The sequence below is a fragment of the Polyodon spathula genome, chromosome 4 (genome assembly GCF_017654505.1).
Source record: "Polyodon spathula isolate WHYD16114869_AA chromosome 4, ASM1765450v1, whole genome shotgun sequence".
Classification (NCBI taxonomy): domain Eukaryota; kingdom Metazoa; phylum Chordata; class Actinopteri; order Acipenseriformes; family Polyodontidae; genus Polyodon; species Polyodon spathula.
This window is the reverse complement of record NC_054537.1, coordinates 56410936-56436567: the sequence shown is the minus strand read 5'-3', so window position 1 is coordinate 56436567 and position 25632 is coordinate 56410936. Positions and strand designations below refer to the sequence as shown.

Genomic DNA, 25632 nt, shown 5'->3' with positions numbered 1-25632 from the left:
AGTAGATGTGATATTGGTAGTAAAATGAAAATGCCATTAGGATTGTTCTCAATTTTGCATGGCTTTGTTTTATACAGTAGTCATTATGGTAATGCCAAACCCATCCATTTTGAATTTTTACCTAAAATCCCAGATGGACAAGGTTTAGCACAACCATGATATTTGATAAGGAAATAATAAAGTTAAAAGTTGCTCTAAACTGCCCTCGTTACCAACTTTGAAAAATCACATAGCATTTTGTATTCCCACAACCTATCCTTGTCAGATCAAATCCTCTCTCCCTCCAATCCCAAACGGTGGCACATCTACAAACATCTAGGGACATGAACTAAGCAGCATGTCAGTTCATTACTGGAACCCCACGGTAGACTCGCCACTGTGCCCGAATGCAATGCCTGTCTCCCCAATCCAGCTAGCTACCAGCTAACCTCCCTTCCAAACAAGCCCTGCCCCCTCCCTTGAGATGCGAGATGCGACCCTGAGTAGGGGCTCTTGTGGTGGAAGGGGATACTGCAACAGCTGTGTTTGGGCAGGCCGACTCTTTGTGTTTAAGTGTGTTGATTTGAATTTCAGTCAGATGACAGTTCCCCTGTACAGTATGACGCTCAAATGTGCCAAGTGCGGAGTAGTCTCATCAGCTGACGTTTCCTCCACAGCCACCAGTAATGCCATGTTAGTTCTGCTAATTATTTCAAAATATTATTATTATTATTATTATTATTATTATTATTATTATTATTATTATTATTATTATTATTATTATTTCATTTTTTTAAATTCCTGTCTTTCCTACTTTTTTCCACATTTTTTTGGTTTCCCTTTTAGTTTGTTTCACAAACGTGCTTTTCTGCAAGGCAGAGCTATGTATGTAAATTATTTTGAACTACAACTTAATCTGCTTATCAATAGTCTCCACACTGTCCCTACATGCAAACTCGGTTGTACTGCAGTGAGCAAAGATGTGCAATGAGTACAAACAGCACGGTAGCAGGGTTAGACTACAGATTATCCCTGCACTGAATATGGCAGTGCAGAGTTTTGTGTTCAATGTAAAGACTTTAGGCCAATTTAAATGGGAAAAGATGTGGTGCTATATGATACAAGTTGATATCCACTCGACGAGAGGTCAGCTAAATTTAACGTGACGTAATTTTCATCTGATTTAAGTAATCTGTTACAAATGAATTTCAAAGTATCACATCCATTTTAGGGTCTACTGTGCATTATAATTAGGGCTTCAGTTTTTCGGGTTTTATTATATTTTTCGATGCTTATTTTTAGCTATTTTCAAGCTTCATGTAAATCTTTTTTTCTTTTTCTTTTCGGGGCTTTCATTTTTTATATACTGTATGAAATTAGTGTTTCTGGTTACTTTCCAAAATGCTTGAGCGTTTTTTTTTTTTTTTTTTTTTTTTTTTTTTCTGTCAAAATATGTATAATAGTAACTCGACAGTACTTGTACACTTAAGTTGTACCGTCTTTCCTTTGCTGTATTCCACAACGAAATCCCTATGGTCACAGGCACATTCTTCTAGTGTTTTTGTGTGTAGACATTTTTTTACATTTCGCCACAATTCTGTTTTAAATCCTCTGTATCTTAACTGTAATACAGTTTTAAATCCCGCTAAAATCCTCCATCCTGATTGTAATCTCATTTTAAATCAGTAGAAGTAGGAATAAGTTGTCATTCAGTAGTTGGGGCGGTTTTAAAGTATTCAGAACAAATCGATGATAGATGCAAGTCAGGAAGGCAGGACATTACCCAGCAGCACTGGGAAATGTATTTATTATTATTATTGTAGTAGGTTTTATGTTTTAATGGGAAAAGGGTAAAGTCAACATGAATTGATTAACCATTTCCACAGTTTTTCCGGTGTTTATCGGCTATCCACCGATTAATTATTTATTTTTTTTTTATATCGAGGCGTTTTATTGGGTTTTAACAAACCGAAAATCAGAAGCCCTAATTATAATTGAATTGTGCCTTTTGTACCTCTACATTCTAAGGCAAGCTAACTGCAGTATGTTGTACTGCTATGCTGTGTTGTACTACTCTGCACTCTCTTTGCAGTTAAACTGCAGTTGTTCTTTCTCTGGGACACTTCTCAATGATATTTAACTGATTTCTTGATTGAAGATGTTTCTACTGGAAAGCCACTTGATCTTGCATGCTTCTTTACAAACGGGCCCTTTCTCCGTGCTGGGGTGGGGAAGCCTTACACAGTAGCCTAGTCAGCATCTCTAATATAAGGCAAGAAATAGATTAAATTGATGAAGTGTGGATTAATTCATTGGTAATGCATAAACCCGCTGTGACTCTACTTGTAGCTAATTAAAAGTTTTGGTGGTGGCAGCCAACTTTCGTACGCCGATATTCTAATAAAAGGGACTGACTCTACTGAAGCTTTCTAACGTATCCGCAACTCTAAACAGTGAAATAGAAGTACACAAAGCAATTTAGAAAAATCATTTACAATTGTTTGTCTCAATGCATGGCTGTGACTAAAGGGCTCTGAAGATTACAGCATGTCTTGGTCAACAGTTTCAAAAATGCACTTCTCGCTGCCATTACTGGCACTTAAGGACTGTCCCTTCAGATATTTATAATTGTTTTAATTTTTTATTAAAAAATTATTTTGCAGATATTTATCCTTTATTCAATACTGTAGTCTGGACCACGGGTCATAGAAAAAAAAAACACATCTCTTAATATATAATTTGCAAATGCTTATAACAGGCATGATTTTAGAACTTATATTGCTACTAGTCATTTTAGAAAAAAAGCTAACCCACATGTTATTCTCCTATGATAAGGTTGCAGTATTTGAATGACATTATTTCTGCTGTGGTGAGCAAGTACATCTTGATTCCTGCAGTCTTTTGAAAACAAGTCAGCAAAATTTTAAATAGCACTTTGATGATTGGAACCAAACTGCAGGTTTGGGTTTTGAGCTTAACCCATAATCAATTATTAGGTACCCATAGCCGAAATCCCAAGGTTCACACTAAACAAACCTTCAGCGAGGCATTAGGCATGCCAGCCCACCATTTGGCCATGCTGATTTTGTGAATGCTTATCAACCCTACTGTTTTCTTTAAAGAAAACCCAGAGAACACTGACATTCTAGCTGAGACTGTTTCAAGTGGGCGACATGCTGGTCAGTATCTTAGAACGCTTTAGAATATTACTGTAGGTTATGATTGTGGAGCAGTAATTATTTTTAATGAATCCAAACATTAGTGATCGTGCTTTACTCAAGTAAAAGCAAATCGCAGTCAGTGTTTATTAAGATCATTGTAGGATTTTAAAGTTTCCTCCAAATTAATACTGTATAAGGTTTTAATCAAATACAAATAAATGCCAATCCATGTTCAATAAGGTCATGGCAGGAATTTATAATTTCCCCAAACCCAGGACAAAAAAATAAATGTAATATAATTGGATCATTGGACTTAAATTAGAGAGCATGCACCTTTTGATCGTTTAAGTCATCAAAATAGAGTTCACTTAAGACTAAGGGGTAGATGTACTTAAGCGTTGCCCTGTCACAATAGTCGCAAACCAGTTGCAAACGAGTCAGAACTCTAGGGTAAAATGTACTAAACATGCGCAATGCTGTTAGTGACTTTTTAGGGAATGCTTTGCGGCAGCAGTTTTTCTTTGCGGTTCAACCTTAGATGAATATGTAATTATGGGCTTTCCTGCATAAATTCGCAAAAAGGGGGTGGAGAAAGTACGAATGAGGGTTCTCAAAATTATAATGAGATGTACTAAAGCTGCCGATAATTGTGACACTTACAATTGCATTAATCTGTTGAGAACTTTTGAAAACGTTTTAAACAGTTGCAATTGTTGCTGGCATTCACTATAAATGTATGTGTGTGCGATTTCATTGTATGGTTTCTAAACCTGACACCTTATGTTAGACAAACGTGCCCGGTTTATCGAGGGGCTACTGTATGATTATAAAAGCTTTTTTGGGGTGAAGGTGGGGGCCCCACTATAGAATCTGATGGGATTAAACTACCTTTTATTATATACTGTATATACAGGCGATCCACGACTTACAACACATGGCACTTACAACTCTTTTGCATTATTGCCCTGCTTCGACTTTACAACATCGATACAGCATTGATGACACGGCAAGACCCGAGCCATGCATCATGTGCGCAGCTCGCTATCCGAACTGCAGTACATGTGGTCGCCCTGACTTAATCTAGCGTTGTTTTTATTTTTTTATTTGCTGTTAACAATGTATGATAAGAGCAATTGACTCAAAACGAAACTCAAAACTCTGTCACATGATGAGGGGCTTAACTTAAGGTGATCATATTTCCTGCTAGGAGTACTGCATACACACACTCAATACGTCATTGGAAATCCCAGAGTCTGTAGTTTTAAACAAGCCAGGTAGGTGTCTGAGTTAATATCCGACTTTCAGGAACCAATTGTGACGTAAGTGCGAGGACTGCCTATATATATATATATATATATATATATATATATATATATATATATATATATATATATATATATATATATATATATATATAAATTAAATAAAAATAAAAACTGAAATAGCTTGGCTGGATAAGTGTCCACCCCCCTTGTAATAGCAATCCTAAGTTAGCTCAGGTGTAACCAATTGCCTTCAAAATCACACACCAAGTTAAGTGGCCTCCACCGGTGATAAATTTTAGTGATTTACATGATTTCAGGATAAATTCAGCAGTTCCTGTAGGTTCCCTCTGCTGGGTAGTGCATTTCAAAGCAAAGACTCAACCATGAGCACCATGGAGCTTTCAGAAGAACTCGGACAAAGTTGTTAAAAGGCACAGATCAGAGGATGGGTATAAAAAAATATCAAAGGCCTTGAATATCCCTTGGAGCACGGTCAAGACGATTATTAAGAAGTAGAAGGTGTATGGCACCACCAAGACCCTGCCTAGATCAGGCTGTCCCTCCAAACTGGATGACCGAGCAATAAGGAGACTGATCACAGAGGCTACCAAGAGGTCAGTGGCAACTTTGCAAGAGCTGCAGACTCTCAAACCTCAAACCTGGTCAAAGTGTGCATGTGACAACACTATTCCAAGCACTTCAAAAATCTGGCCTGTATTTTACTCAAGAAAGGCCATTTTGAATCCCATTTGAAGTATGCAAAAAACCACTGAGGAGATTCTGTAGCCATGTTGCAAAAAGTTTTGTGGTCTGATGAAACTAAAATGGAACTTTTTGGCCTAAATTCAAAGCAATGTGTTTGGCACAAACCCAACACAGCACATCACCCAAAGAATACCATCTCTATGGTGAAGCATGGTGGTGGCAGCATGACAACGACCAAAGCACACAGCCAAATCTACCCTGGAACAAAAAAGGTAAATGTCCTTGAGTGGCCCAGTCAAAGCCCCGACCTAAATCCAATCGAAAATTTGTGGCATGACATGAAGATTGCTGTCCATCAACGCTCCCCAAGGAACTTGACAGGACTGTAAAGAAGAATGGTAAAATATTGCCAAATCTAGGTGTGCAAAGTTGGTAGAGACCTATCCCAAGAGATTCACAGCTGTAATTGATGCCAAAGATTCTATTCTTCCAAAAACTATTTAAAGGTAAAATAAAGAACAGAATGAATTGTACAGGTGACGTTTACATTTAACAAAAACAATGTTATTTTGTCTCTTGCACCCTTGCATGTATAGACGTTATCCTTTGGGCACCCTCTGATGCAGCAAACCACAACTCAACTGCCGCTATTTAATTTTAAAAAAATGTTGCACAACCCTTGCTAAAATGACGCAAATAATATTTAAATTATTATATTGCAGCTCTCTTCATTAACATATTTTTTCTTAGTACATATGACAAAATGTGCACTTCAGCACGGAGAATCCGCCATGGATGAGATTTATTGATTGCAATTGCAGATGGTTTAGTGAACTGTGATGAGCGCTAATGGCCCGATTGCTGTGATGGTAGCCCTTCCTCCAGGGTATAAGCAGTCGGCTTCCCTGAGAAGCCAAAACAAAAGAAGTGACATGAGATAATAACACACTGAGCCTTTATGCGCTTTCTGATGATGTGTTGGTTAGGGGTGGATTGTCCTGCAGAAAAGCAACCGAGTTTACAATTTGCAAATTGTCATAACGAAAATGCAAACTACGGTATGTTTGCACTGTGATTGGCCATCTTAGTACATCTACCCCTAAATGGTTTAGTATTTGCATGAAGGTCGCCTGTTTTTCTAAGAAGCGCACCAACTGTTTCCTTTTAAACTTTCGCTTGGTTGATTTGTTAGAATAGCCACTCAGGACTGCAGCTTCTCTTACCTTCCTATCATTCACATCACTACACTCCCTCCAGGACCAGCCCCTGCTGCTTCCAAGCATGTTCATTCAGATGGCATCAGCTTATTGTTTAGCTAAAACCATTAATCAATTAACTTTGCTTCAACTAAAACCTATAAAACAAAACATAAAAGCTGGCTTGTTCTAGTCATATTCTGCAAAACAACAGCAAGTTGACTGGTATACCATGCCAAACAGTATAAAGTGCTGCAGCTCATCATGTAATTGGAACTGTGTATGCACTAGGGGTCCCCAGGAATCAGTTGGTTTTGAAAAAAAATATTCTAATCTCTTTTGCAGTACATCTCATTATGGCAAGACTGTCAAATAAAAGTAAATTAGAAAATGAACACTGTTAAATAATAATGAATTATTGGTTTTCATTTCTTAGTCTACTTCGACTGCATAGTAATGCTTATTATAAATTGCAGATAAGTGCTATAATGAAGCCGTATTACTGTGACTGTTCAATCTTGGTGAATGCAAAGTTGTCCAGGTGATTATGGTCACAGTTCATTGGAGTAAAGCATGGAAGTGTACGATTTCAATGAGTGGAACATCACCCACTGATTATCAGTAAGAGACAGTATTTTGGTTCTTAGTAATTACTGTTTGCTGCCACCAGGACCTTACGGTTTAAATACAGTGTCGCTGAATTACTACAAAACAAATTAAGCTGTGGATTACCTGAAAACAAGAAGCTGCATCTCAAGAGTTCTTACCAGTATAAATGTCTAAAACAATACATCCATACATCTTCTGGAATCATTGCTGTCTTCACCTTTTTGTTTGCATTTTTGTTTTCCAACACTTGTACTTCATTAGTGTGATATTTCTGAGGTGTTAAACAGAAAGGAGGATCCTACACAAGGGATATTTTCAGAAGATAAAAACTTTATATATAACTTTATATATATATATATATATATATATATATATATATATATAAAGTTTTTGTTCATGTCACTTGAATTTGATGATGAATGAAAGCCATCAACTTAAAAGGCAGCCTGATCTTTTGAAAGTATACATTAGGAAATGCACTAAATTATATTTAATTTTAAAATATACTGTATGCATATACAATGTAATATTTTCTTTTAATGCATACTTTCTTTGCAAATTGTACAATTTGAACCCACAGAACCACCAGTCTTGTAATAACCCACCAGTCTTGGAGAACTCCAGCACAGCTTGTGAACTTTTCCCAAGTCACATAACCTGCATGACTTAAAGTGCATATGCTGGTCCATGTACAGTAGTCCATTACACAAACCCAGTAGGTAATCAAGACCCTTGATGCTGGATTACTAGCTTGGGGTATTTTACAATCCGGAGTGTGTAGGTTTGCCCTTTCTATGGAGGCACTCCTGGCTCTATCCTGCCATGGTTAACAAGGCTGCTGTACCCCTTCTGTCCTGCAGGGCGTCGCTGTGGAGCTCCTGCGTGGTCCTGCCCCTGCTGGCTCTCACATGGATGTCTGCGGTGTTGGCTATCACAGACCGACGCTCTGCCCTCTTTCAGATCCTTTTTGCTGTGTTCGACTCACTCGAGGGCTTTGTCATTGTCATGGTCCACTGTATCCTGCGCAGAGAGGTGAGGGGGGCAACATAATGGAAGGCGGTTATAATTAGATTTAGCAAAACATTTTGAGCAGTTGCTGCTGGTTAGAAATGTGGGACTGAGGCAAAAACTTTTGCCATGTATAGCTATATTTTAGACAACAATTTGTAGGGAAAATGCAGTAAATTGGGGCTGAACAGAAATTAATTTTGATTCCAGTTGGTGCTATAAGCAATTACAGTGCGGTTATCCTTTTTATGACTACACAAACTAATCCTCCACTTCAGTAAGTGATATCCATGATTCCTACAGCCACAATAGTATAACACTTAACCCGGGTTTTGCCAAGCTGGTTAGTTTGCTTGTTTTTGGTGCACAGCACATGTTTAAAATGCAGGGCAGATCTTTATTTGATCTAACTGGGCCGGTCGCTTTGATGGTTCATCTGTAGCACAGATGTAGCACACCACTTTGAGTCTTCATTCTGCAATGTTATCACACTGGGGCGCACTGCTTCTTATTAACTGTCATTTATTCAACCACCCATATGGCACAAACAGGGAGGAAAGCTGTCATTCACTGTAAATGACAGATTGTAAGCTATATCAGGAACTACACTAGCAGAGATGTTCATACTAATGCTAATCTGCATGGCTATACTGGCTATATAAATAGATATGCCTATATACTGTGTATATATACTGTGTGTGTGTGTCTATATATATAAAATATATGTTTTTGGAAAGTAAGTCTATCCTTATGAAATCCCTTTTTCAAAGTGGATAACTAAGAATTCACTGACAGCAGCTCTCCTCCGAAACTTTAAAGGGTCATCCAAAATTATCATCTAACTGACAAAACTGAAAACATGTAAGTAGCTGATACTGTGCTTTACTTGCACACAGAGACAGGCACTTTGTGTTGCCACTGATTTAATAAATAACCGCTAATTCAGAAGTGCTCTGTCCGCAGGTGCAGGACGCTGTGAAGTGCCGTGTAGTGGACCGTCAGGAGGAAGTCAATGGAGACTCCGGGGGATCCTTCCAAAATGGACATGCCCAGCTAATGGTAGGACCATCTGCTGCATCAGTGAGCAGCATCAGCATGACTACCTTTTTGTACTTTTAATTACAGATGAGGGGCTGTGAGTGAGTGTGATCTACTGATAAGAGCGAAGGGTCTGGGAAGCAATGTGTTGTAGTGGTAAAAGCTAGGAGGGACTGGGACGGAGGCAGCTTGGTCCAGTGGTTAGAGCTAAGTGGGAGGCGGCGTAGTTTTTAAATGAGTTATATGATGACAGCGGAGCTCTTCAATTTGTCTTCCCAGACGGATTTCGAAAAAGATGTAGACATCGCGTGCAGATCAGGTAAGCTTCTTTTTATTTTACTCTTTATCTCTTGTGTTAAAAAGAAAACAAAAGAACACATCATTATTATCATTATATTTTAATGAGGCCATGTTGGGCTCCATTCTCATACATTTATATTTATATTGTTAATCTGTAGCATGACTTCATATCGTACATGTATAAGCAGTAGAGCTTAAGGCAGAGCTCGCTGTACAGCATTTCATTATTGACAGTATCACTGGATGCATGTACACTAAGACAGCTTACCAGGTGGCAAGATATTTTCAGATCTTCTATAAAATCTAAAACTATTTAGAAACAAATTTGGTCTGGTTAAATGCAGTCTTTGAAATATGCTTTGGAACATTTGAGCTATTTTGCTTAATTTAATTACTTTTATTTTGGTAGCTTTAGCCAAACAGTGCATGTTTTTTTGTTAACTTTTGTGTTAGCTGGTGTTTAAGTATAGAGGGTACAATATTGCTGGACAAAAAAAAAAATCTACTCTTGGACGTCTTCTTTTCACAGGCAAATAAATAAAACAAAAAGTATATTATTCATATATTATTGTATATTTAAATAAAAACACATATATTCATTTATTAAGTTACTTAATTTTCAAAGTCTGTTTATATGAATAAAATAGTTTGATATTGAAGATACTGATATGAAGGTATAAAACAGTTTCCTCAATATCACATTTCATTTTATTCATAAAAACTAAATACTGCACGAGTTGAAGCTTTGTGAATAGTGCCCAATAGAGCTAATATAATAACTTCACACATTACAGTAATCTTTATTTACTAAGAAACTGACTTTAAAAACATAGTATCAGCAACATAAATAAAACATAAATAAAAATAACTTGTAACTGAATCCTCTGTATTATATGAACTAATGCATGTATTTGGAACCAGCAGTTCACTGCATTAGTCTCACATTCTTTGTGACAAGATTTCACTGGATATACTTAAACTAAACAGATGTATTACTGAAAACCCAAAACTAAACCAAAAAAAGACACTGGGCCAGATTCTCAAAGCTACTTACTCCAAATCAATCACAATGAGTATTTTTATTTGATTTTTATTCGATAACTTAAGATTCCCTACAAGCCTGTGCATTAAATATCTGCATTCATTATTTCTAATGGGGCACATTTATTGACATACATTTACAGTACAACCCATTTGCATTCCAGTTACAACATGCTGTCTCAAATGTCAAAATTAGAAAAACAGTTTTCCTCTAATGTTAAGTTTGAATTCTGTATCATACTGAGCTGGATAAGGGTAACGTCAGAAGGGCCAGAGTAGGAAGAACTGAGCACTAGAGTCGTGCAGAAAATATTGATTTCCCTTTAAGAGAAACATTAAATCTCTTAACATAAAACTGTAAGCATTATTCTATTCGGCACAATAATAATAAAGTTTTAGCTACAGTCATTACAATATATTGTAATAGTTTATTAAAACAATATAACCTAACCTAGAATATACATTTTAAGATTTATGTTGAAAGTAGATTTCAGCTTTGCCACAAATTTCCTTTGGAAAGGTTTTGAAAATCGGGCCTAGGAAGGGGATCTTTTGCACAGCTCTAGCGTATCAGGGTAGAGTTGAGTAGGGGGAGCATTCCTGACCCCTCGCCCCTTGATGTTTCGCTCTTGCTAGTTCTGAACAAGGACATCCTCTCATGCCGGTCGAACTCCATCCTAGGCACTCTCAAGCGGTCCTCGCTTCAGGAAGACGAAAAGTTGGCAACTCAGCAGCTCAGCTACCAGAAGGGGGTCAACTTTAACAGCCTCCCCACCAACATGACCAAGCTGCACCTGCAAAACATAGCTGACTACTCCACTCACACACTGACGCTGAAGAAGGATAAGAGCGGTGGCGAGCTGCCCTCCACCAAGTCAATCTACATCTGCGATGGAGAGCTCTTCAAGCAGCTGGACGCAGACCTAACCCGGACTCAGACAGAGAACTCAGTCCCTGACGGCAGCAGCTACGTGCTTTTGCCTAGCAACACCTCAACGTTGCGGGCCAAGCCCAAGAAGGATCCAGCTGAGTACAACATCAGCATCGACCAGCTTACGCAGACCAGGCTGATCCATCTGAACATGGCTGAGGGGGAGCCTGGCACAGGCTTCGGGCTGAAGACTCTGCCTGCGGACCGTGTCAGTGTCTCCTGCTCAGAACGTGACTCACCTGTCCAGAAGGTGCAGAACATCTCCAGTGATTCCCAGGTGACCAACAGCATGTGTGATGCCGGGGATTCTGGAAACTCAGGAATGATGTCCAAGAGCGAGACTGTCTCCACCCTCTCCATGAGCTCCCTAGAGGTAAGACTGTTTTCAGTATAGTACTTATTTATTTGTTTAACAATTTTACTAATAAAAGTCCAAGAGTGTTCACAGAACACTCAAAAATAAAAACATTAGTTTTAATAAGCTTTTGCAAGAGTTCAGTGTGTACAAACAGATATTTAACTCCTATGGGATTTGATTACTTGGCAGCTGTGGTGCCCTACTGTAGTTAGTGAATTAAGGAAACCACACAACTCCAAGACTTGTGGATACAGTAAGATACAGTAGAGCCACCCTGACTCCTAGTTGCTGCCATAGTGAAGATGTGCTAAAGAAAAGTAACCAGATGGCACACTGAAACATTAAACATAAGGCACAGCATTGTAGTCTGTTGATGTAAATTTAATTCAATTGCACTTTTTAAATGAAGTGGAATGTCATTTTGGATTGTTGTGAATAAAATATCAGCTGTCTGGAGGCTGGGAAATCAATGGCAGCTGAGACTAGACCCGCAAAGTGTGAGGAACATGCACCCAATGCATTATTTATTCTATTTCAAAGTGCTGCACCCATTTAATAGGAAGCATTTAATCAGAGTTCATTAAAGTATGCGGCGACAGATTCTTAAGTATATTCATTTTAATATAGTGAAATGGCTGTGGCTCCATTCACCAAGGGGCAGGATTTAACTCTTAGCAGTCCATTTATTCAGTGCTCATCAGGCACGTCAGGTCCATTTGTGTCCATGTTTATTTTACACAAACTGTTTAATTATATATATTTTTTCAGAGTAATGCAGGTTTAAAAGGCACTGAATCGCAAAAGTACACTCAGTACTGCATCTCCAGCCAAGCCCCACCCCTTGTTCGCTTTATCACATACCTATTTATAGACGTGAATAATGATAAATCCTCTCCTAATCACTCGTTTTATCACCAAACTCCTCAACCATGCGATCCAAGTCATTATTTTATTACTATAACATCTCAAAAAGTCATGCAGATGTCCGTGATATTCTTTGAGCGCTGGTTGTAGAAGAAGCTATCTCCTTTGTTTATGTCCGTGTTATCTCTGTAGTGCCCCTTTCTTCGGCTTCATTCGGCTCCTGTCGGTCTCACTCAAACAATGAAAGGTTTTCTCTGCATTTTCTGGAGAAAAAACAACTAGAGACCAGTGTTATTGTATCAAACTCATGGTATAGTAACGAGAGCTTTAGTAGCAAGTGATTTTCAAACTAAATATGTTTGAGTCGATGAGGTCGTTAATGAACGCATTTCTAAAAAGCTTAATTGTTGCATGTCACGTAAATCACTTGCTGTCTCGACGACTAAATAAAGGGAACTCCTTAATCAAAATGCATGTTAACGAGATCAAGAAAAATTAATGGAATCATAATTCGCTCTTATGGAAACTACTAGCGTACACGGAGACAGCTCTCTCACCTGCAAGCAGCAGCCAAATGGAAATTAAATAAATGATAATAATGTGAATGGAATGCAAACTTCATTTAAAATTGTGAATTTTGTCATGCAGAATGTACATTTATTTAGATAACTTCACATATACAATACTGATTTACTATTGTCTGACGTGTTGGTAAAAAATCGGACAAAAAATGTTTTTTATTTATTTTTTGGATGGGACGGAGGTAAGCTATCTAGCTATATTGTTTGGAATTTATTTTCTTATGTTATTTTGATACATTTGTATGTATTTTAGGATATATGATTGTAGGCTATAAATAAATATGTTTGAAGTGTCATTTTTGTTTGTAGTTATTAGTTATTATACATGTATACCATGTATGTAACACTATATTATACATTAATTAAGCTTTCAAAATTACAATAGAACTGCCCAACCCAATACAGAGTTTGTTTATAGTTAATTGTTCGGTGAATTCTTCTAATCATGCATTTTCTCTGGTACTGTTTGCATGCCTCTGTGATAAATAAACTTAACATGAATAGAAGTAGCTATCGAACCCTTACAGTATTATAAGATGTTATAATATGTGCATAGAGAAGTGTGAAGGTGAGAGTGTACACTGCACATACAGTGTGGGGGCAGTCTAACAACATTACAAATATGTTAGGCAAAATCCACGTCATTGATCTCAATCACATTAGGTATTCCATTCATGTCCGGAATACCTTTCTTTTGTAAGCAAGCCCCATATTGCACTTTCTAACTATTAGACAAAATGTTTAGTACTTAACAACTGCTATGATATGTTTATAGCATTATAATTAAACTAGACCATACCATGTTTTTATTTACAAAGAAGAGAAAACATGCTTTTGCTGACTATAAGTATTTGGGTGACACAGTATAGATTACCTTCATTGTAAATGAAAAATATGATTTGGTATAATTTAATGATGACGCAATTAATAAATTAATCATGAATATAGCAGCATTTTTTAAGCATTCTGTAAATATTTTGTCTAATAGATAAAAAGTTCAATGTGGGGCTGTCAGGTCTTGTTTTCAAAACATACTGGCACAGTTGTGTGTGTGTGTGTGTGTGTGTGTGTGTGTGTGTGTGTGTGTGTGTGTGTGTGTGTGTGTGTGTGTGTGTGTGTGTGTGTGTGTGTGTGTGTGTGTGTGTGTGTGTGTGTGTGTGTGTGTCTGTGTCTGTGTCTGTGTGTGTGTGTGTGTGTGTGTGTGTGTGTGTCTGTGTCTGTGTGTGTGTGTGTGTGTCTGTGTCTGTGTGTGTGTTTTAATAGAGAAATACATGATGTATCCAGTCGTATGTGGTTTTCACAATCACGTCACCTTAAAATTGTAGATATTTACTACTGCTATAGCTTTATCTTTTCACCATTGATTCACCCCATTGCCACTGTACTTATGCATCCCTTCCTACAATGACATTGGGCAGTGTATTCCGGGCTTAAGGTTACAAATTAATAAAACAAGTGAACAAGTCTCATTCATAACCACAAGTTAGCATGATTATTTAATAACAAGATATGCATAACAACCTCTTGAAAATGCCAGAATCAATGCTACGTAATGATTTGTTGATTAAGACTAAGATTAAGAGTCTTCATTTACAAACTTTTGAAAATCCTGCCCCAAGTGTCTTTTGAGTTAGATTAAACATCTCAATTAACAAAAACAATCAGGAACCCATTATTGACCTATGAGTTCAATGATAAAGATGGTAATAGCCAGGGGAGGTGGTGGAACTTTCTTACAGGATTATAAGTAGGAGTAATTAATATGTGTAGGACTGCCTGCGGAGTTTAGTTTACACAAGGAGTCTCTCTCTAGTGGAAATCTGCACTTCAGTTTCAGAAATGAACTGATTTGCTGGCAGAAGCAAGGGCACTCAGTCAAAGCAGCTGACAACTTCTGCTCCTTGTCAGTTACAAATATGCAACATCAATGAAATAATGAGCTTCTGGGGCAGAGCTTTTCATCATCTGAACAAGTTTAAGCTGTTTACTGCACAGGGATATGCCGGCTGATGAATTATCTAAGTGCAAATGAAAACTCAGTTTGAATGTCTAGGCTGGCATTCACAGGCAGAGATTGATTCAAGAGAGACTATTGAGTTGCTTTAACTACTTCAAATAATGTTATTCTAAGAAAACATTTTCAGTCTGAATTGAGGAACCATACTTTTATTTGTATTATGGTTTATGCTAAGGTTAGATGTACTTTCCCCAAAGTTTTAAATGAACAATCAAATGGTTTAACTTGCATTATGTCAAAAGGAAAGGCAGGGTCCAGTACATGAAGAAAACACTTATTTATTTTCATGTCCTCATACAAAATGTCTGATTAACCTGCAGCAGCCAAGCACTGAATGTACTGGAAATGGAATCTTGTTTGAATCCTTTGAAAAAAAAAAAAAAAAAAAAAAACGCTGAGAAAGATACATAATAGAAACATTTCACAGCTTTCCACTCTCCAATAAGTCTTACTGCAGCAGCCAAACGAATACAGTGTAGCCATGACATGGAACATCAGTCGAACGGGTCATTGGTGTTACTGAAGTTAGAATAGCTTGCTTATCTGTTGTGTGAATTAATTTTAATATAAAAGCCATACATAACTGTCATTTACCTACAGGAATTTGGCCTAGCATAATATACACACATGGATCTGTTCTGCTAGTTTCCCCTTTTACGTAAATAATTATCACAATTTGGTTTCATGTGGAAACAGATAATAACCAAGCTGTAGCTGAAGTTAATTAAACCCTGCTCTTATGACCATAGGCAAGCCATGGTTATACATTGTTAGTCCATAAACAGCAATGGATGTAAATTACTCCCAATGACTATGTATGATTATGAATCATTGCCAAAACATGGACACAAAGATTGCAGGCAGAACAAGGATGAGCATTCATAGATAACCCAATTTGACTATTAAAACACAGTGAACATTTAAGCAGGGGAGTGAAGACTAAAAAGCTGCACCACTGAGAAAAGTAAGCTAGTTTTAAAAGCCTGTGCTTGATAGGAGATGGTAAAGGTTCTCACTGACTTTATACCAGTTTATTAGAGCTTGAAGGCACTGAGCTGGCTCTTTCCCAAGCACAGAAATAATATTGCTGCCTTAGACTTTGCTCCTCAGCTGTTAATACAATTAAATTAAATCTACATGCCCTGCCTTACCAGAGTCTATAACACAGAACACGGATGGATCATGTGTGCTTATAAACATGTGGGTCAGGTACTTAGAGTACTGTATGTGTTAAATGTTCATTTGGTTCATTGGGTTGTAAACACAGATTCACACTCGCAGTTCTAACCACTTGATCAAACTGCCTCCTCCTTCTTGGCTATGCCCAGAACTAACCTTATATGAACTCCTTTGGCAAATACTTGCCAGGGCTCTACATTTAGATTTTTTTACTACTGGCCCGTTGGGCCACTAAGGTAGTATTTTAACTGGGCCATTAATAAATACAAAACTGTATCACTAGAGATACTGATTTTCCACGATCGCGGAATCATAGACAGAATCGCAGAATTAGGCATTGGGAACAGAATTGAAATTTTGGGAATAGAATTCTGTTTTGCACCGCTGTTATTCTCCTATAATAATGGATTGCTTTGAAAACTCCAGTACCCAGAAGCCCAGCGATGTCACTTGCATTAAACCTTTTTGAATGTTATTTGGATCATTGGATAATGAGAAAACAGGTGGTTTTATGGGCATTAAGCTGATGGACTGTCTCTGCTGCTGCGCTGCCTGTGTGCTGTGCGAATCAAGTTGTTTAAAAAAGCAACTACAGCTGTTTTGTGAGTTCTGTTCTGTGGAATAATTTTGGAGTTGTATATAAAGAAAAGATTAAAAGTACGTGGAAGAAAACAATTGTCAACCCCCCGGTTAAAAAAAAAAAACTGAATTTAATTTATGTATTCAAATGCGTTACTCCGTCACCCACTCAACACATGGAAACGATACGTGGCTGAGGTGAAACCTTTAGTTTTATAAATTATTATTTCTAATTTATCATTAACTCCTTAATAACACTATGTACTAAGTAATTTTTAGGGTTTTTTTCACTCATGTTGCTATAACATGGCTCTCTCTACTGTAGCTACTGTAGTGGTGAACAATGTAGATTCAACAATGTGTACCAAAAAATACTTATTTATTTTACCAACTGTACCGAACGCAAAGCTAATGTGTTTATTGTGCAGTGAATGTGTGTCAGTAGTTAAGGAATACAATATGAAAAGGCATTTTGAAACCAAACAAGGAGCTTTTGGAAATACGTATCCAGAGGGCACAGTAGTTAGAGGCTCAAAAGTAGAAGCCCTGGTCTCCTCTTAACAGTTACACTATTATATCACATACCTTTTAAAATGTTTGTAATGATACTGTTCTACTATTCATATGATAAAATGTGCAAGTCTTGTTCAATATATGAATATTAAGTTATGTAGTATTTATCATTGCTTAAAAATGTGCAGAGTAAAATACTCTGGCCCGCACAATCATAACTTTTTAAAAAATTTGGACCCCTTAAAAAAAAAAAAAACTCTTTGAAGAGCCCTGCTGTAACTAAGGCAACTCTATCTGTCCAGTGTATACGAGAAACACATGCAAGCAGTTTTACTGCAAGTACAGCATAAACCAGTCTGCGTTGTTGCAGATAAAACTACAGATGGGAGAGATAAGTGTTCTGAACATTGTATTTAATTTGTCATTTTATGAAAATTGTTTATTTTTGTAATAAATCCCTCTTTTTCAACTAGTCTCTGTATTGTAATGCCAGCAATAAACTGTTTTTTGAAAACACCTTTATTTGTTGACTGACCTACAATACACTGTTACTAGTGGACTGCTTTAAGAAAGATTTTTCCTGAAAACTACAGTATCTCAGGGACTTAAAAAAATGCTTTCAGTAGATTTTTTATATAAAAATGTTATTTATGTTGAAATTACGTAGTTCTAAATAATTTGGTAAAAACGGAAAAAACTGTATTGGTCATTTTGAAAAACGGAATTTAATAGCAGACTAATGCATTGGTTGTGTGTTATGTATTGATTGATACTTTAGCTTGTATCAATCAATTAATCAGTCAATCTCTATTTTATATAGCATATATTTTATATAAAAGATGCAGTAACAAGAAGAAAATCCATATTAATTTTAATTATTATTTAAATTATCAAGAAGAATGCCATTATCTATGGTGTCAAAAGCAAGTGTTAGGTCAAGGAAGACAAGCACAGAGGGAGCGCCAGCATCAGCACTGAGCAGGTCATTCACAATCCTGAGCAGAGCAGTTTCAGTACTGTGATGCGGCCGGAAACCAAACTGTAGAGATTCAAGCTGATTGTTATCCGTGAGATGTTTCAAGCAAACCCGCAACCGAGCTGTTACCACGGTAACAGCAAAGCTAAAAGGTTAACAGATTTATACTAATCCTAATAATAGACACTATTTAAACAATAATCATAATACAAATAATTGTTCTCAGATTGTTGTCGCATGTAGCCTCTCCTAATCTTACTCCTGATACGAATGAGTCCTGTAAAGATTGTGAATGGCATTTCTGACCTGAACACACTGGATCCCAAATCAAAGCTTTAGACAATTCAATCCCGTTTTCCAGCTTCCATGCAGCGTTTGTGGGTATTCATCAGTGCATTTTTTTTTCGCTGCAGTCATAGCAGTAGACAAACACCTGCTATCTTGCGAAACATTACTGTGGAACTGGATATGAGGGCAACTAAATGTTGAATTCCCAACCAAAAGCTGCTGTTTTATCAGCAAGTCTGGGAAACTGACATTTGTTTCACTGTCATCATGAAGCCAGATAAAGTCTTGCTTCTACTCCCCCCTATATTTTCGTCCTAATTTTTTTTTTCATAATTTCTTTCTTTATCATGATTAATTTAAACACTTTACTTTTGGCTTATTGGTGCAGTTGGTTGCTTAGTTGTAAAAAAAAACAACAATTGTTAAAAATTGCCATGTCGAGGTAACGAGTATTACCAACAGCACTTCAGTACGCAGTCTGAGATGCAGACTGTACAACAAATACCATGTGCAGCGGGAAAGTTCGGACGAGTTCAGTTACGCCGTTATCGGTGGGGTGGGTATGCTTTTAAAAATGGGTTTGTAAATTCGGTTTTCAGCGTTTTTAGTGCAAATGGAAGCCATGTGCACTATACTATATACAGTATACACTTAAAAAAATGTTACCGGCCCAGTCAGCCCTGTGGTGCTTCATAATTACCAGCCAAACTGTGATACCTACCGGCCCCGGGCCGCCGGGCAATGGTTAAAGTCTAACATTGCTTGCAGTGAGGGATGTGCACATTGCTGATAGCTGATACCCACCTTCATATCTCTTATCTGAACACTAAACATTGGGTCAGCATTGGGAGTTGTTAAGGTATTTGAAGTGCTCTCTCTGTGGGATGCCCATGTAGTGTGGATTCCCTTGGGATGCTGCCTCTCCCATGCCCATGTTCTTGTGAGTCAATTTGAATAAATCATATTAAAATATAAATAACACTGGCACTCAAACAGCACAGTTGAGCATGACTCTAACCAAATATTATTTTCTTTCTCTTTTCCAGAGGCGGAAATCTCGGTACGCAGAATTAGATTTTGAGGTAAATATATATTTTGATATAATTTTTCCATTATTACTGGAATTTTGATAAACATCTGTAAAACACATTGTCAACAGCATGTATAGCTGCATGTTATAAGTCATAATTGTGTTTCTGCTCTATCAATATGAGGGAGGGATTTAAAGTACACTACTAGAATACCTGAATATGTAAAATATTTTTTGTGAATGATCGGAGTAATGCTTCCATTGCAATAAAAGTTTTTGCAGTTTTGCTGCGCCTTGTGTTTATTTTGACAAATGTATGCAACATACCATGCATTAGAGATGTGCTGAACTAGTCATATTTGATTTGATTAGCAATTTAATAATTTGGACCTCAGTGTTACTTTGTGTTTAATGTTCAGCAGGTGGTGGTGTTCCATATACTTTTCAGTTTCCAGGTGATGAATTGAATGTATAGAACAGTGTAATAGTATTGTAGTTTGGTATCTTGTAGGTGGCTGAATAATGGTGATTTTTTTAAAATATTGTTTTCTATTTCCTTAGAAGATCATGCACACACGGAAACGGCATCAAGACATGTTTCAGGACTTGAACAGGAAGCTGCAGCATGCAGAGAGGGAGTCACCGCCAGGGGATAGCAAGGTGAGGCAGGGAGTGAAAGCTGCAGCACAGGGGCAATGCAGCTTACGCATAATCATGGTACAGGAAGCATGGGTGGTAAATTAAATCCAACAATACGAAGCTTTTCTATACCACATGCTATTTACTCTTCAGATTTTCCAGAGGGGAATCCATTCAGGTTGCATTTCATTTTTTGCAAATGCAGATATATTAAAAGAAACAGTGAAATTGTTGACAAACATTTTGTTGACATTAAGAAAGACTTATAGTTGAAATTTCTTCCAATATAAATACACATACAAACATTGAGTGTTTTATAGTTACAGACTAATGCAGAGACTTGTGACTGGTGCCATAGAACAGCGACCTAATTGATATTATAACATATTATATTTTGTATATTTTCTTTCATACACTTCTTTGTCACTGATGTCACAGTGTAAATTCTTGGCACTTTGAATAATATTATTCAGTCATATTTTCCAGTACCTGGTGTTTTGTATTGTTAAATTTCCTGGCTGTGATATCTATATTCTAGAATGCTGAGGACTGTTTGCCAAGTTTAATGTTGCCTTGCTAAGTTATATGTAAGACAACTTTTATATTGAATCTGCTGGCGGTAAGATCCCCAGTTATGTGGTATAGACTCAACATGCCAGCTATAATGTGCCCAATTGGAAACTAGCCAGATCATGTCTTGCCAATTCCAAATAGAAAGTCTGTGTACTCCTGGAGCATAATTGTCAGTGCAACACTATCACACCTATCCTTGACTCAAGAGTATTCTCAAGTCAGATAACAAGGTAGTCACTGGTAGCAGGGTGGGGCAACTTCTTGAATGACTTGTAAGGTATCAGGGGCCATTCATCTACCACATGTTGGTTGAGGTTGAGGATGAGTTGCCTTGATCAAGTTCATGACCTTCCCATGTGACGAGAAGAGGACAGTGTTCCAAAGCTACTGACCTGAAAGTTATGGCAGATGCAATTTTGCTCCAAGACACCCTAACTTTTTAAATGCTTGTTTTGACTCGTCAAGCAAGGTGATAATCACAGTGGGTTCCCATCGGCTCCTACCATCTGTTTTATCTCATTTGAGTACCTCTTTAGCTGACTTGTTAAACAAGAACATTTTTCACAAAGTTTCCAAGCCCATGTGGGTACTTCAGGATCTGAGGTGAGATGTCAAAACCTCATCTGATACAGACTTATGCTAATACATCTACACAATTTATAAAGAGGCCATTAAACAGAATAGTATTGTATTTTACTGTTGACAAACAAACACCGGTAGCCCTTCTGGACGCAAATTTATGTGTACATTGGTATTCTATTGTAGATTAATTTTATTTTCTGTTAAATCATATGTGCTGTTTTTTAACTGACTTATTCCTCTTGTTTCCCCCAAGTCTGTGAAGCGCTGGAGTGTCTCATCTGGGGGGAGTGATAAAACAAACCTCACTGTGAGTACCTCGTACATGTTCAGCAAACATAACTCTGATAAGGGACTCTGTTTCATTCTGACTGTTTACTCTGGCTTAAAAAAAATGTATATAATAATTTTGCCTTCATATTTTTTATTTATTTTTTTGTTTATGTACAATTGCTCCATCTGGTTAAATTTACCCATGCCAGTAAAATTGAAATGTAAATATCAGAATTGTAAAAGCAAAATTCACAGAGGGCTACAGTCAAAGCTTTTTTGCTTTTTATTAAAATTTTATTTTAGAGAATAGATAAACATACTCAATAAAGTTACCAAACCGGAATTTTTATTTATTTATTTTTTTCCCAGAAGCAAATCAGGGTTTTTCAAACCTGGGGTACTTCTAAGGGTCAGGGGGTATGCAGAACGACTCAGAAATGCAAAAATTGAAAGTAAAAGAAAATGATCTTGAATTGATTTTTAACTGTATTTTATATTATCTCTAACCACATTGCATAAATATTTCAATTTTTTTTTTTGCAGCTCAAAGTTTAGTCTGACTGTAGTTTCAAAATTATTATCCACCTGTATGAATGCGTGATTTTGATTGAACATGTTTCCACTCTTATTATTATTAGACGTGGCTGCATTTTAGTAACGGCTGGTTGAATTGTTTCAGTGTTTGATAGAGTAAATCCAGATTATCCTGTGTATAGAGTCCCTTTGGATACATTTTATATTGGCTTAAATAAAGGTTTATCATTGTTAGTTATTATAGTTTTATCTTGAGATGTTGATGTTGTAAACATTTTAAATGACACACGTACCTTCAAATTTAAGACACCCTCGAATTTATGATGAAGCCCAAATTTCCCACCCTCAATTTGAGAAAAAAATAAAACATCAAATTGAGGCTTTTTATTCTAGGGCTAATTGTACACACAAATTTGTAAACTGCCAAACTGTTTCAGTTTAGTTAATGATATTCTAGTGACATTACTAAAACTTTAAATAAACCTCCTGTACAGATTTTTTTTTTTTTTTGTGTGTGTGTGTTTGTGGCTGGCAGTAGAAGTAAAGGATTAACCAAATAAATGTCTTGGTTTTGTTACAGCAGGATAAACAGCAGACGCCAAACAAGCGAGTCTGGGAGGGGATCCGCAAGACGCACTCCCCTCCCTCATGGGTGCGCAAGGACCTGGAGACCTTACAGGCATCCCCCCTGGAGCTGAAGTCTGTAGAGTGGGAGAAAGCTGGGGCCACCATACCCCTTGTGGGCCAGGAAATCATAGACCTGCAGACAGAAGTCTGACCAACAGCAACACGCAGGGATTTTCTGTTCTTTTGATTTTCCTTTTATTTAACAAAAAAAGGGTTTTATTTGAAACCATGGTGCAAGTAAGTGTTTTCTATATATGAAGAGGTGTTTCATACAAAAAGAGAAAAATACATCTCTAGTTCAGTATACAGTATGAAAAAATACAACCTGGATGGTTTTCATGGACTAGAAAACAGGAAAAACTAGTGGTCAAAAGTCAAAGATGGTTGACCTGCTGATGGTATTATAAATATATCTAAGCTCTGTTTTACTTCGGATTGAGTTGATGATGTAAAAGAACAAAGCTTTTAAAATATGTTTAAGCCTGTCCACCATCTACAAAACATCTACAATAAGTATAGTGAAACCTCCATATCAAGAACATTGATGACCCAGTGCACCCCATGGAGTTTCTCTAACTGCGTTTTAAGTAGCCGGACGTACTTCTTGTGGCAAGCTGAAGCTGCTGTCTTTCTCAGCCACCAATGTCTAATTTCTAACATGCCTTTAAACTTTATACTGGAAGCAAAGCCTGAGATATGTACTGTTTCAAGAGCCTAAGTGGGACTGTCACAGAAAGAATTATAAATATCTGTAATGCAACCTAAGCCCCTTATCACCAGTTATCAACTGTAGCATATAGTAGAGCCCTGTGCCCACCTCGCCCTCTCGCTTATTGGAATAAATAATGTTTATTGCTGCCTCAGAAAAATTAATGGGACAAACACCCTGCAAGAAGAATAGACAGATCGACGGACAGACCGGGCTGGTATTATGGCAGAGTGGCTTAAGAATTAGATCACGAAAAGGAGAGATGTGTAGACTTTTCAGAAAATGAACAGGCCTGTTTGCAAACTCTTCACGAACATGGGACAGTCCAGAATTTCACCCAGAATGATGCTGATGGTAACAGCTTCATTAAGACAAGAAGAGCCAAAGTAAACATTTCCTTTACATCTGCTTGTGCATGTACATGCATTATTAGGCATACTTGTATGTAGATTAAAAGTGTTAATTGCCAGGGGTCATGGATTGCTGCCCGCCCAATGCCATTACCAGTGAGGGGGTTTAAAATTACCTTGGCTACACTTACTTATGCACCATTTGAATGGGTGTTAGAGTGTGATGAAGAATGAAAAGGATAAGCTGTCTGTTATAATGCCACAATTCCCCAGTTGTCCAGGCTAGTCTTTGCCTTGCAGTATTAGCATGAGGGTGTTCATGACAAGGGTGGTTAGTGCGAATGTGAAAGCACTACTTACGCAGTCCACATTCACGACTCAGCTGATACTATAGTTCCCTACGTGTCCTGTGGTTAGGCAAAGTCTTGAAGGTCTTGATAACCTCCAGAGAGGAAATTACCTATAACTAAACGGACCTTTGCATAAATAATAACCAGAATAGTATTTTAGACATTTAAAATTCTTGGAAGACTTTTACCTGAATCAAGTGAAAAGGGTTTGATCTGTTGGTTGCTTGATATACAAGCATATTATATTCATAATTTTAATAATAATGGCATATTTTTTGTCAAGTTGTGTATTATATTAAAAAAAATGTTTTAAAAAGTTCTAAGTAGTTGACAGAAAAAATACTTAAAATAAAACTGTGACACAATTGTCATAGTTTTGATTGCACATGAACTGAAAGCACAAGGCTCGTGGTGGCCCTGTTGTAAAGTATTGTAATTATAGAGTTACACAGAATGAATTTTAGCCTATAAATATCTTTCTAATGTGCTTCAGGTTTTTCTGAATTTTCCTGTTCAGTTACTGGACTATAACTGTGTTCTGTAACTAATGTAATGCTGTGTGTTTTAATATCATTGTCAAAGTACTACTCCCCCCTCCCTCCCAGTTAGTCCCCCCTCCCTCCTGATTGGTCCGTTGTGTTCGTCTGAACCCTCTTACCTGTTTTTGTTCTATGTTATATTTTCCTGTTTGTTTCTGTACAGTTTTCAGAGCACAAAATGAATGTGTCCTATTTCTAATAAAAAAAGAATACAATAAACTATACTTGGCTGTCTTGACTGATATTTTTTGTAGATCTTTAAGGTTAGCGCATTAGCTTTTGTAGGGTGTCAGATTTCAGTATTGCAGACCAAAATACATGGCTATGTTTTCATTCCTTGACATGACATCATCATCACCTGAGTCCCAACACATTATTAATGATATATATATATAGTACAAAACAATGGTTGGAGGATTTACTGAAGGAAATTTAGCAGCAATAATATTTTGTTATTTATAACAATGCATTAAATTTCATAAAAAAAAAAAAAAATATTAACATACAAAAAGATCCATGTAATAAATATGCTTATTCTATGTTCGATAATTGAGTTTAATCAAGTTTCACTGGATCGAAAAACCTGAGTCTAATTTACCGTGCAAAGTGGTACAGATCCAGCTTGATGTTTTTTTTTCAAAACAACTACAGTAGCTAGCTTAGATTTCTTTATGCATAGATAATACTATTTCATTGGTGCCTAACTTTGTTTAAAAGTGAGGGGAAGGAGGTAAAGATTTTTTTATTTATTTTTTTTGCTAACAAGTTCTGGGATACTTTTAAATCTTTTTCAAGTTACTTTGTACTTAAACTGTGAACATGTGGGTTGCAGTGCGTAGGT

The 25632-nt window shown here is 37.0% G+C and overlaps 1 protein-coding gene across 12 annotated transcripts in view; it reads left to right on the top strand.

Annotated features, from left to right (window-relative positions):
• LOC121314654 (adhesion G protein-coupled receptor B1-like) overlaps positions 1-25015 on the top strand; it is a 111042-nt gene extending 86027 nt beyond the window's left edge. For 3 of the 12 annotated variants that reach the window (XM_041248123.1, XM_041248115.1, XM_041248113.1), the window contains 9 exons: positions 574-672; positions 7776-7947; positions 8887-8982; positions 9241-9280; positions 10939-11606; positions 19635-19670; positions 20180-20278; positions 21666-21719; positions 22797-25015. In XM_041248123.1, coding sequence (XP_041104057.1) covers positions 574-672; positions 7776-7947; positions 8887-8982; positions 9241-9280; positions 10939-11606; positions 19635-19670; positions 20180-20278; positions 21666-21719; positions 22797-22994 — 1462 coding nt within the window. In that variant the 3' untranslated portion in view covers positions 22995-25015. The remainder of the gene's footprint in view (positions 1-573; positions 673-7775; positions 7948-8886; positions 8983-9240; positions 9281-10938; positions 11607-19634; positions 19671-20179; positions 20279-21665; positions 21720-22796) is intronic. The other 9 variants (XM_041248119.1, XM_041248118.1, XM_041248121.1 and 6 more) reach the window with 7 other exon arrangements.
• The last annotated feature ends 617 nt before the right edge of the window (positions 25016-25632 follow it).